The following is an 11,656-nucleotide window of genomic DNA, read 5'->3' as shown; positions in this document are numbered from 1 at the left end:
ACATAGATGTACAGCTACACTACGTAGACCTAAACCCTCTATACCATTTGTGCCCAAGAGTGATTTTATTAGTTTGTATGATAACAGGTTGACTGGGGGAGCGTAGGGGACAAAGGAAGAGGGTTACAATATCAAATCACTGCACGCAAAATCACCTTGTTTCAGCATCACCTTGATTTATTTTCCTAGTCTTTTTTTTCCTCAGAAGGAAAAATAATTTCATCAAGAAAACAAATGTTCCTGCCAAAGTGAAAGAATTTTTAATGCTTTTCTTTAAAAAAAAAAAAAAAAGTCAACATTGAATTAGGCCATGCTCTGCCCCTCCCCCCGTTTTGCTGACCAAAGTTTTTGTTTTTAAATCCATTGGCAGAAAACAAGATATTTTCCTCAGATTGGATGATTATATTTTATTGCTGCTTTGTTTAGTATATATTTTTCTCAATTGGGAAAAAAAGTCTAGGTGAAAAAATTATCTAACAAGAAAAGTAGTTTACATGGTCATAACACTTAAATTGCTGCCAAAAGAAAAAAAATGTAAAAAAAATCTTAAATGTAAAATATCACATAACTTCAAAAAAAAACTTACCTCAATTTTCTACCATGTATCATGTACTAGAAGTCAACTTTCTAAATAGGATTACAGTCCTTTATTATAAGCCCCTAGTGGTCCTATGGTATACATTAAAAAAAAAAAAAACACTACTACAAAATTTTTGTTCTTTTTGTTTCTGCCTATTGTGTACTTAAGCTATAGATAATTTTTGAATAAAAAGCCTACATAGGTATAAATGCAATAGTTAACTGATCCTGTTTGCTGATGTCCTTTTCATGTTCCACAGAAGGTGGTGTCTCTTAGTCCAGCATCTTCTCCTGTTTCTTGCCTTCCTTTTTCTTCTTCTTAGATTCTGCTGTTGATTAAAAAAATAGAAAAAAAAGCATCACATCAGTAAACAATGGGGGCAGTTTTCTGACACAGTTAACCCTTGAACAATCGGGTTGGGGGCGCCAACCCTCCATGCAGTGGAAAATGTGCATGTGACTCTGTACCCCAACTATTAATAGCTTACTGTCGACTAGAACCGTTCCTGATAACATACATAGTCCATTAACACATGTTTTATGTCTTATATACTGTATTCCTGCCATAAAGCAAGCTAGAGAAAAAATGTTATTGATAAGGTACTGTGTGTATTAAAAAAAAAAAAAAATCACATCTAAGTGGACCCAAGCAGTTCCACCCCTCATTTCTCATGGGCCAACTGTCATCGTCCAGGACTGAGGTGATTAGATGGAGAGACAAGGTCCATGTGCGTGAATCTGCTTTTGCCAGGAGAGTGCCGAGGACAACAGGCAGGAGTATTACAGCCTCCCTTCATGTGACCCTCCCGTAAAAGCCTGTCATCTTATTGGCTGCCCCCATTTGGTATACAAAATACTGTCTGAGGGTCCTACTTAGAAAAGAGAGACAGGGCAGACCTCCCCGAGAGAACACACCAGGAACTCCCTGCTCAATGGAGAGCTACATGAAAGCTCTGCTTAGCCTCCCCCTCCCCATATGCCCTTTCCATGGGGCTGCTGCTAAGCACATTTCCTGCCAATTTCAAATTTCCTCTCCTGATCCACCCTTTGCTTATATATTTGCCAGCTATTCACATCTGAAGGACCAGCTAGGAGCCACTTGGAGCTTTGACTCCATAGAGTCTCCTAGTCTTGGATGAAGCAAATGGAATGTACCAACCTGGGCTAAACCAGGTAAGTAAAACCGTGAGGATTTGAATCACAACATCCCATCCTTTTCCATTCCCTCATCCTGCTGTCTCCCTTTGCCTAGACAGCGGAGAGAATCCAGTGCAGAATCGGACATGACAGCTTTGGCTCCAGAGATGAGAATGGACGGAATCACTAGGCTAGCAAGTGAAAGGGTATTGCTAAATGTTTTTAAGATCCTTCCCCGTTTGGCCCACAGTAGTGGTAGAAACATTGGGGTTAGGTGCAGGCTCTGGGGCCAGACTGTTGGCATGTAAGTCCTAGCTCCATCGCGAAGTTACTCTGAGGCTTCCCGAAAGCCCGTGCATGTATTTGTGTCTCACATCCCTCACTCGTGGAGGGGCATACGAATCGTACCACATGATAAGGTCCAGAGCCACAGTAAATGAGTTGCAGAAAATCCCCCGAGAACAGAACATGGTGTAATAGCCCTGGCTCAATAAAGGTTAGTCTATTATCACACTGATGAGACCTGCTAAGAACAAGAGGTCATTTTTCTGTATAATTAATATTCTTTATCACTCCTAAATCACATGGACTGAACAGGTCCCTGAATGTGCTGAACGACGGGAATACTGGGACAAGAGGAACAATAATGATGGCCGCCAGGGATTGTTCACTGGATCACAGGACTTGTGTCCAAGAGGGGCCTACGGGATCTAATGCCAATCACGTATGTTGTAAAAACCTCACCTTATACTTAGGCACAGCTTGGACGTTTTTTTTCTTTATCACTTCTTCTGATAAGTTCAAAAGTGCATTATATACTAGGTGAAGTAATATTTCCATACAAAGTAATCGTCCTAAGCTCCCTTTCCTCAAGCTTCAAGAGTGCACCATCCACAATTATCCTGCTAAACGGCTGTTCACAGGTCCCCACTTTGTTCATCCGTATCCTTCGCGTTCCCCCTAACCTGAAGAGACCTGAACTTTCACTCTCTTTTTGCCCCATGGAAGGTAAGATGACCAGAACTTCCCAGTTCAAAGATACCTATAAAGTCAAATTCTGTTTTCGGTTTTATTTCTGAATAGTCAGTGTCTTAACATTTAATAATTCCCAGTCTTTGGTTGACATTTTCAACAACAGCTGTTTATTAGAAAGGTATCCTCAGAGAATAATCTAGGGTGTCAGCTGGAATATAATTCTAGTCTCCCTTGTCTCAAAGTCTCCAAATTCCGTGCTGGGGAATGCCCATATTTTATATTCACTAATTAACAACTTGCTAAATAACAAGTAGTCAACCAATTGCCCATTTAATCTGTGCAATGCCAACCAAGTTTTTTGACACTACTGGCAAGTCTTCAGGGCATTCTTCTGACACACTGCAGACCTTAAGTCCACTCTGGGTTCAAATCTACATAGAAAAATGAGACTTTAGTAGAAAGTAGTGGAAAGAAGGATGAATTTCCGTTTGCATAAGGTCAGTTTGGTTTCGCACATAAAAAAGGGGTTAAAATTTTTGAGAATAAGAAAAACTTGGGTTGGTAATATTGCTTCCAAACAAAAGCAGTTTTTTTGGTGACTTAGGTACATTTTACTGACACACTGAATGTTGTCACTACTTATCTCTGTGGCCTCAAAAACTCAGGAACAGCCTCTCAGGTTTTGCCCACTCTACATGAGGGTTTGGGTTTTTTTATATTTTTACTCGTGTATTTATTAGAGAGAGCGAGCGCACAAGCAGGGGAGGGGCAGAGGGAGAGGGAGAAGCAGGCTCCTGGCTGAGCAGGAAGCCGGATGCGGGGCTCCGTCCCAGACCTGAGCTGAAGGCAGACGCTTAACCAACGGAGCTATCCAGGCGCCCCTCTACATGAGAGTTTTTAAATAATATCATGGAATCTACAATCTGGAAAGAACCTAGTCCAACTGCCCTATGTAGCTGTTGAAGATATTGAGTCCAGAAGAGTTATCTACCAGTCATTCCTCAAGGTCCACAGTGATCCAGCTGTAGAATCAGAGGAGTAGACCATTCTCTGACCTCCTCCCACCACACAGCCCTGCCTCCATTGCTCATCACCTCTCTAGTAACTGCAGTCGGTCTTACTTTGTACTCGTCTCTCGGCCATCATTCAGAGTCTCTACGCTTGAGTCTTGGCTTGAGTCTCTACGCTGAGCCCTATTCAGTTCCTAGAGCACATCATTCTTTTTCTCTCTTAGTCTTTGGCCGTCTAACCCACTTTTCATTCCATCGGCTCTGCTCTTCCGCCACCACCTCCATCTTGTTAATGCCTGCCATCCTTCAGGTACCAGTGTTGACACCAGCTTCTGGTTTGTTCACTGCTTGGTCTGAGTTAGAAGCCTTGTCTCTTGATCTCTTCTCTCAGAGCTCTGACTGCTAGTACTGTAACTGCCCCTAAGCGTAAGCTGTGTGAGGGCACAATCCCAGCTTACTGCGACTTCCTGGGCCCTAGCATGGAGCCTAGCGCACGGCAGCTGATCGGCAGCTCTTCAGCGAAGTACCTAAATCTCCAGCACGGCCAGAATCCCTGCCTCACTGGCTCACCATGCCCTCCGCTTCCTGATGGCGGTTCCTGGGGGTTTCCTTGCTTACTTTCACCTCAGCCATTACACACTGCATTCTCTCCTCCCGTTTTTCCTCCTACCACCTGTTCATTCTTGAAACCTTCGTTTCAATTTCACTTCAAGGCAGCCTTCCCAGAGCCCCCAAACTAAGCAGATTCCACCCACAGTTAGATCCTTCCATGTGCCTCTCATTGCTCTTACGAAATTACTAGTTCAGTTCTAATTGCATACCTAATTAATAGACATTTCCCCCTTCCTGTGAGGGCAGAAGACCGTATCTATCATTTACATCTGTGTCTTTAGTGCCTGGCACATAAGTGCTCCTGAAATACTTATTGCATAAAAGTGAAGAAATGGATGGGAAACAGAGTCAGTCAATTCATTAGTATTTCTCAAGGAAAGTAAGGAGTATAAATTCAGTCAAAATCTTGCAGTATTTCAGTACTTCTTTAAAGATACTTTATGAAGAAAAAAGTACAAAGATATATAAATGAACATTACCAAATTTTTCAACCCTTTTTCTTGTCTTTAAAATAGAAAATGGAATTAACTCTGAATAAAAGTTATGTCCCATTTTAGTAGCCTGTCAAGGTTACAGTGAGATCTGTGAGCATGAGGGTCACGAATTGGCTCGGAGCGGGCCTCTACCGGCGTAAAGCAAGCGCTTTGTAATACGGTCCCGTAGTGGTTACTCTCACAGGATTCAAGAGCCACTGTGACCAGTATCCTGATGTCAGACAGTAGGGTGCCTTAGTTCACAGTGAAAAGAGCCAAGGCAAGGAAGTACACACATGCCATACATGAAATAACACCCTGGGCTCCATGTCACTCTTCCCCACAGACACTGAGGCTGTGAAGCCCACGTGGACGCAAACAGGACGGGAGCCATTGTTGAAACGTGAGCACCAAGGGCACCTGCCTGAAAAGTGACTTGTTTGGTTCCCTCGGATGATCCCTACTGGGACATCCCTGTCCTGAACGCTCACAGTGGTGCTCTCGGGGTGTTTTAACTTCCTGGGGTTCTAAACTTTCATTCCTTCTTTGGCCAGTTTTGAGGTGACGGAGGATGGTATGCATTGTTCTCGCTGGTATGTCAAACAGGTTGTTTCTTTAAGATATATTTGAAAGTGTTCAGAAAGTCCTAAGACTTTCTTCAGAAGAAATACTCTAGAAAGGATGCAGGCTCCTCCTGTTGCTATGACTCACCTGGAAGGCCATCTTGATTGTATTCTATTTAGAAAACTCAACATTTAGCCAAGAAAATGCTTGTGATGCATAGCAAGTTCCGATGGGGGAGAAGAGAGGCAGTGAGAAAGCACGGGAATTAACAGGAGTCATCCTACAATACATTCTGAACTATACATCTTAAAAATTCTGATTAGAAAACAAAATCTTTAGGACAATGAAGAAACAGTGAAATTCTGCTAAAACCATACCAACAACCAAGTCCTCAAAGAATTGATTCTAATCCAGATCTTCCATTTACCAGCTCTGCGATGTTGGGCAAACTGGTCATGTTGCCTCTGTTTCCTGTAAACTGGGGATAACAACACCTAGTCTGTCCTCCTCCGAGGGCCATCATGAATATCGTGTGAGATTACCACTTCTAATATCCTATTTGACCACCACTGTTCAAAAAACATTCATTTATTCATTTAGCAAATACCACCTTATATCCACTATATACCTGGCCTGTTCTAGATGCTGGGATATGACGGCAAACAAGACAAAATGCTGCTTTCACAGAGTTTACAAGATTTCAAGACGCCTTGCTGTGAGAGTTTTTCAACATTGTAAAAGTATCTATTTTTATTAGGAGTCATGGGTCTGTGGCAGCTGCTGCTATGACCCCAATGCCCACTTCTCTCCTTGCTAGTTTCTCATGGCATCATAGATGCCTACGGTGTGAGAGAGAGAGGATCCCAAGGGAGAATTAACGGTTAGGGAGAAAAAGAATGTCTATAGGAGATTTAGCCTGAAGTTAAGAGGAAGTTTCTCCTCTCTACATTAGTTCATTCTCCTTAAAAATATTACTTTTCTAGTTTTAAAAGTAATCCAGGCTTATATAGAAAATAAACATAGATCTATGTTAACAGAAATTACCCATATTTTCACAATACAAAGAGAACACTTCCCACAGTGGGCTCTATTTATGTTTTCTTTCAACGAATCTATGTAATGCATACTTGTAGCAGGAATTATTGACAGTTGGTAAATATTTTATACTAAAACTTATTTTCCTACCACTGCATGTACTTTGCGGCATGCCCACAGAGGATTCCTGTATGACCTTCCATCCCATATCTTTTGCGACCTTTCCTCTTTTGCTGGTCAGTGAGCTTGTTCTTTTTTGTTACCATAAATAACGATGCGATTCATGTTTTGTAGAAAAATCACTGTATTATAAAGGGTTGGCTTAGTATAGATTAGAAGAGGATCTGCTGGACCAAGGGGCAGGGCTTTGTAAAGCTCTGGATACGCCCTGACAAATTTCTTTCTTGAAAGGCAGTACGCATTGAAATTCTTAGCAGTGACTTACGTTGAGCCACATCCCAGCAAGCTTGTTCCCAAAAGGCAACTCATCAACCAGCACGTGTCATCTCTTTTTCATCTGTCGCAGGTCCTTTTAGGAACAGGACTGCCATGCAGTTGGTACAAGTAAACACCTCCCATTTTCAATATTTGGGAATTCTGAGAGAAAGCTGGGGGAGGGGACCTTGGAAGAAAGGTAACAATGTAAAGGTTTTCAGAGAATTCCAAGGAGATGTTATTTCAAGAGGTAGAAGAGTGGAGAATTCTGGAATAAGCTTATCAAAAGGTCTTGGTTCGATTCCCTTTTTTTCAGAGGGCCTGCCTGTGCCTCCAGGAAACATAAGAAGGAATGGAGAGATGAAATGGTTGAGTGGAGCCTGGACTTGAAGGTGAGTTCAACTCCGTTTGCTACTCACTCCAACGGAGTAGCTTTGGGTCATTAAACCAACGGCAGGAATTACTGATTTGAAGAGAAAAAAAGATTTGCACCTTCTCACAGGTAGAATCCGTATACGAGGCGGCTATGGACAGTCAGAAACGGACATTGTAGATTCAGAGAGCAGGAGGACAGGGCCAGCTGGAGCCATGCCAGAGAGGCCATGGAAGCTAGCCTTTGCAGACTCATTCAGTAAATCATGAGAACTGGGGCGCCTGGGTGGCTCAGTCCGTTAAGGGTCTGCCTTCAGCTCAGGGTCCTGGGATGGAGCCCTGAGTCGGAGCCTGCTTCTCCCTCTCCTCCCCATTCCATCTCCGTCTCTCTCAAATTAATTAATAAAATCTTTATAAAAAGAAATAATGAGAACTGAGTGAAGGAAAAGGATATCATGGTCAAACAGTCTAATTACAATGTAAATATGTCCAAAAGGCTGGAAACCACCAACACCCTTTTCCTATTTGATGGAACGTGCCGTGCTTAAGAATTAGCTGCCCACTTACCTGAAAATACCTAATCCTCACATCACCTAGCTGTTCCTCCGAACTGGTAATAAGGCTTGTTGAATCCTGAGAATACAATTCAGTGATCCGCCTAGAATCCAGGTACTAGACGGCTCAGCCTCCTTCATTAAATTTCCCAACATTTCAGTTTAAAGTGGGGTAGCATATATTAAGTTGCACAACATAAGAAGAATGTTCTATCCAAAAATCAAAAGCATAATCTTTACAAATTGTCTTAAATCATTCTCAGGTCTGTGTAGTCCAATGTCTGTGCAGTTATTCTGCTGTTTCTTCCTTTGTAATACCACTTGCTTCGTTTCCTCTCTTACCGACTCAGTGCATTTGTTTCTGGGCTTGTGTATGGAATCCGTACAGCCAGCTGCGCCTCTGTGCTGCCCACATGCTAATACCTGTTCTTTCCCTCACCTTCCTTTTCACCCATCAGTTGTGTTGCACAATCCCCACCTCTCCGTCTCAACCAGCTGTCCTCCTAACCTGTCCTTCCTGCTGTCAAGGAGACGGGACGGCACGTGCTCGATAATAGTATGCGTCTGTCTGACACAGGCTAACCGGTCTGGACTCTACGAGGAACCTCGGTCTTGCCCCCACTTACTCTGAGAGGTGACTCAGCACTTAACCACATCTCCTCCTCTTCCATTTAGTGGAGGAGATGAGGAAATTATTTCGTCGACCCCACAGAGGAAGCTTTAATAAAAGACACTAAACATGTCCATTACTTTCCAAAGCAACTCACCCAGTATTGGTAGATACCCCCTTCACCTCTCTCCCTTCACCCAAGACTCCTCTCTCTAGCCTTTTCAGCCTCCAGGTTCTCCACTCCCCTTTCTTTAAAGAAAGCAGGAGAGATACCTATTGGCTCCCCAGCCCATCAAGAAAGGGACCCTTTTTATTTTCTTTATTCAGTAGTCATGAGCATGTCGGGGTCACTCCCTGACCTGACCTATATGTATGTGATACCAGGTAGAAAATCATCAACACGCCTGGGGTATCCTCCTGTATCAGCTACCCCTGTTCATTTGTGTGGATTTTCCCTCTGAGCCACAAGAGAGAAGAGCCGTGAAGGGGAGCAGAAGTGCTTCATCTGTAAGTCCTTTAATCCATGGTGTTCTCACTTGTATACAGTTACAGGAGGAAAACAAAAGCTCTGTGTGTGTGTTGGGGGGGTCAATCTGATGTTCAAAGAGGGGCAAACGTAGCTAATGCAAGGGACACTGCACGTGCAAGGCACGTGGCTGATACCTATGTTAGGGTGTGTGTGCACATGTGTGGTGGGTGTCCCAGTCACGGTATGTTGTCGCACCTGCTGGTGGTGGGGGCTCTAACTTCAGTCTCATTCATCCAAAGTTTAAAGAACTCTGTGGACTTAGGCAGAGTGATAGACATGCGTATGTGTGCGCATACACACACGGAGGGGAAATTAACGTTGGTTTCCTATGTTCAGCGAAAGCATCTCGCCCTTCCTCAATCTGTACACCACTCTGAAGCCCTCACACTTCTTCACCGTGACCTCCCCACACAGGAAAGGTATGAAATTTCTGCTATCACGTGTACATGGTACATGTTCAGAAGCTTGTTTCTGCAAGAATGAGGGCCCAGGTAGAAAATCTGTCTTATTCTCAAATCTTATAAATTATGTTGGTAGCCTAAGCCAGAAATGAAGTGTACTATTAGACTCCATGATAAGTAGTTCCCACTTAGCACGTCATTACTTTCTCTTATCATACCTGATGTGTAACATTACATGACCGGTGTTACTGGAAAATCAAATTTGGATTTACGTCAAAGGGGAAACGTTTAAAGTCTAGAATATTTAAAATTCTAGTAGATACAGCTCCACAAGTCATTTCTTATTTGCTTCCCCACCATTTTTTTGGGTTCCAACGGATTCTATGTATCACTTGTTACGGGCTGAATTATGTCCCCCTCAAAAATTCACACTGCATTCTTGATCCTCATACCTCAGAATGTTAGTACACTTGGAGAGGGTCTTTATAGAGGTAATTCAATGAAAATGAGGTCATCAGGGTGGGCCCTCATCCCATAGGGCTGGTGTCCTTAGCGGAAGAGGGAATTTGAACACAGATGTGCACAGAGCTAAGACTATGTGAAGACGCGGAAACAAGACGGGCCATCTATGAGCCAGAGAGGTCTAAACAGATCCTTCCCTAAACCCTTCAGAAAGAATCAACCCTGCAGGAGCCTTGATCTCCGCCTTCTAGCCTGCCGAACTGTGGGAAGGCAGATCCCTGCTGCCGAAGCCACACAGGCTGAGGTACCGGGTTACACGCGTGCCAGCACACCCGTACGTCAGTGAATCAGAGGTCACACTTCCATTTCTGTATCGCTTTCAGAGCACCCTCAGTAATGACAGAAGTGCAAGTCAGTTTACTGCATCTTAAATGTGTCCCCCAGAGTGTTACATACGCACCATGTAAGGACGTGTAAGATTGGAGGCCCCTCCACGTGCTCCTGCGGCCCCACGCACCCCGTCTACGGCAGCGGCCAAGGCCAGACTTGAAGAGGTGCCCCCAGACTTCTCCCTCTTTGGAGAGAAGCCTTCACAGCAGCTCAGTTTAGGACTTTTCTGTGTCTGGGTGAAGGTGTGAAAATATGCTTTTCTGTTAATGAAAATGATATTCGAAAGCCTTGCAAGAGCAAATGAATACGTGGCCCCACAGTCAACAGCTCTGGGTCTTGTCCCCCGTGGGCCCGAGCAGTGGGACACCAGGAACATTTTTACCTGCCTTCTGCTCTCTGCATTTCTGATGAGCTCTTCTTCAAGTAGTGTTTACCCCTCTAGAAAACGTCTTTTTTTTTCTTTTCCCTGCCTCTTGTGCTGAGCAGCCCTGCTTTGATTTCCCAGAGGCTGTGCCTCAGTGCAAGCCGGCCGGAGTCCCTGAGAGTGCGCGGAGCGTCTCACCGGGTCACCAGCATGCTGGTGAGACACCAGGGTCGCACGACCCTCACCGTGCCCAGGCGGCAATCTGAATCCAGCTCAGGGTCTGGCCTGCAGGCTAAGCTGCACTGCTCTTACTCTCGAGGACCGGAGCCCCTTTAAAGGACCCCAGCTCGAGAAATGCAGCACGAACGGTTATTTGTTTTAGTGCACTCAGTACACAGAGCCTTGAGCCAAAAATGATCTAACATACCTCAACCATAAGTGACCCCGAACACGCATCTGGTAACGTTTCAGGATGAGTGTAGAAATCCAATCCAGAATTCTTAATTTCTTTCAGAATATCCAAAGAGACGCCCTGGGGAGCCCTCCGTTTGGGAAGCATCGGTGTGACAGAAATCTGGAAGGGGACTGTTCTGAGTTCAAGTTCAAACCTGACCCCTCTCTGGCTGGGTGACCTTCTGCAAATTGCAACCTTCGTGCCGTTTGTAAAGTGGGAACAGATCTCGCCGGAGCTACCGTGAGGATTAAGTGAGACACACGCTAACAGCTTAGTGCAATGCTGGTGGAGCCACTTTTACGTTGCTCAGAAACACTGGTGATAAGAGCTCCAACTGCAAATTCTCAGTGCAGAAGAAGTCAGGAGGGAGAAATGCAAATGCTGCAGGGGGGAAGAAAGAAGGTCCCTCAGCCCCACGCCTCATTCGTGCGGACACTGTTCTACGCAGCCGCCTTCACACTGAGGCCGACAGAGCTGTCGCGTGTGAGCACAGCTAGCGGGCCTCCGAGCGTGGCATTCACCAAGGGAGATGAAACCTGACACACGGAGCGAAGTAAACCCCGCAAATGTTTATAGTCCCCGGTTCTCACATCGGTCCCAGCCACGGGGACTACACATCCTTTTTCATAAGGATGGGAGTAAGACACCCAAATGACTCTTCTTCCAGGTGAGCAAACGGTGCCCCAACAGTGATTTCTCT

The 11,656-nt window shown here is 44.5% G+C and overlaps 1 protein-coding gene across 2 annotated transcripts in view; it reads right to left on the bottom strand.

Annotated features, from left to right (window-relative positions):
- Window positions 1-392: 392 nt before the first annotated feature.
- Window positions 393-11,656, bottom strand: part of PTN (pleiotrophin) — a 99,101-nt gene continuing 87,837 nt past the window's right edge. The window contains exon 5 of one of the 2 annotated variants that reach the window (XM_040643962.1): window positions 393-905. In XM_040643962.1, the coding sequence (XP_040499896.1) occupies window positions 853-905 (53 nt within the window). In that variant the 3' untranslated portion in view covers window positions 393-852. Of the gene's footprint in view, window positions 909-11,656 lie in introns of both variants that reach the window. The other variant, XM_040643961.1, reaches the window with a different exon arrangement.

The sequence above is a fragment of the Ursus maritimus genome, unplaced genomic scaffold (assembly GCF_017311325.1).
Source record: "Ursus maritimus isolate PB19 unplaced genomic scaffold, ASM1731132v1 scaffold_3, whole genome shotgun sequence".
NCBI classification, from domain to species: domain Eukaryota; kingdom Metazoa; phylum Chordata; class Mammalia; order Carnivora; family Ursidae; genus Ursus; species Ursus maritimus.
This window is presented reverse-complemented; position numbering and strand designations above follow the sequence as displayed.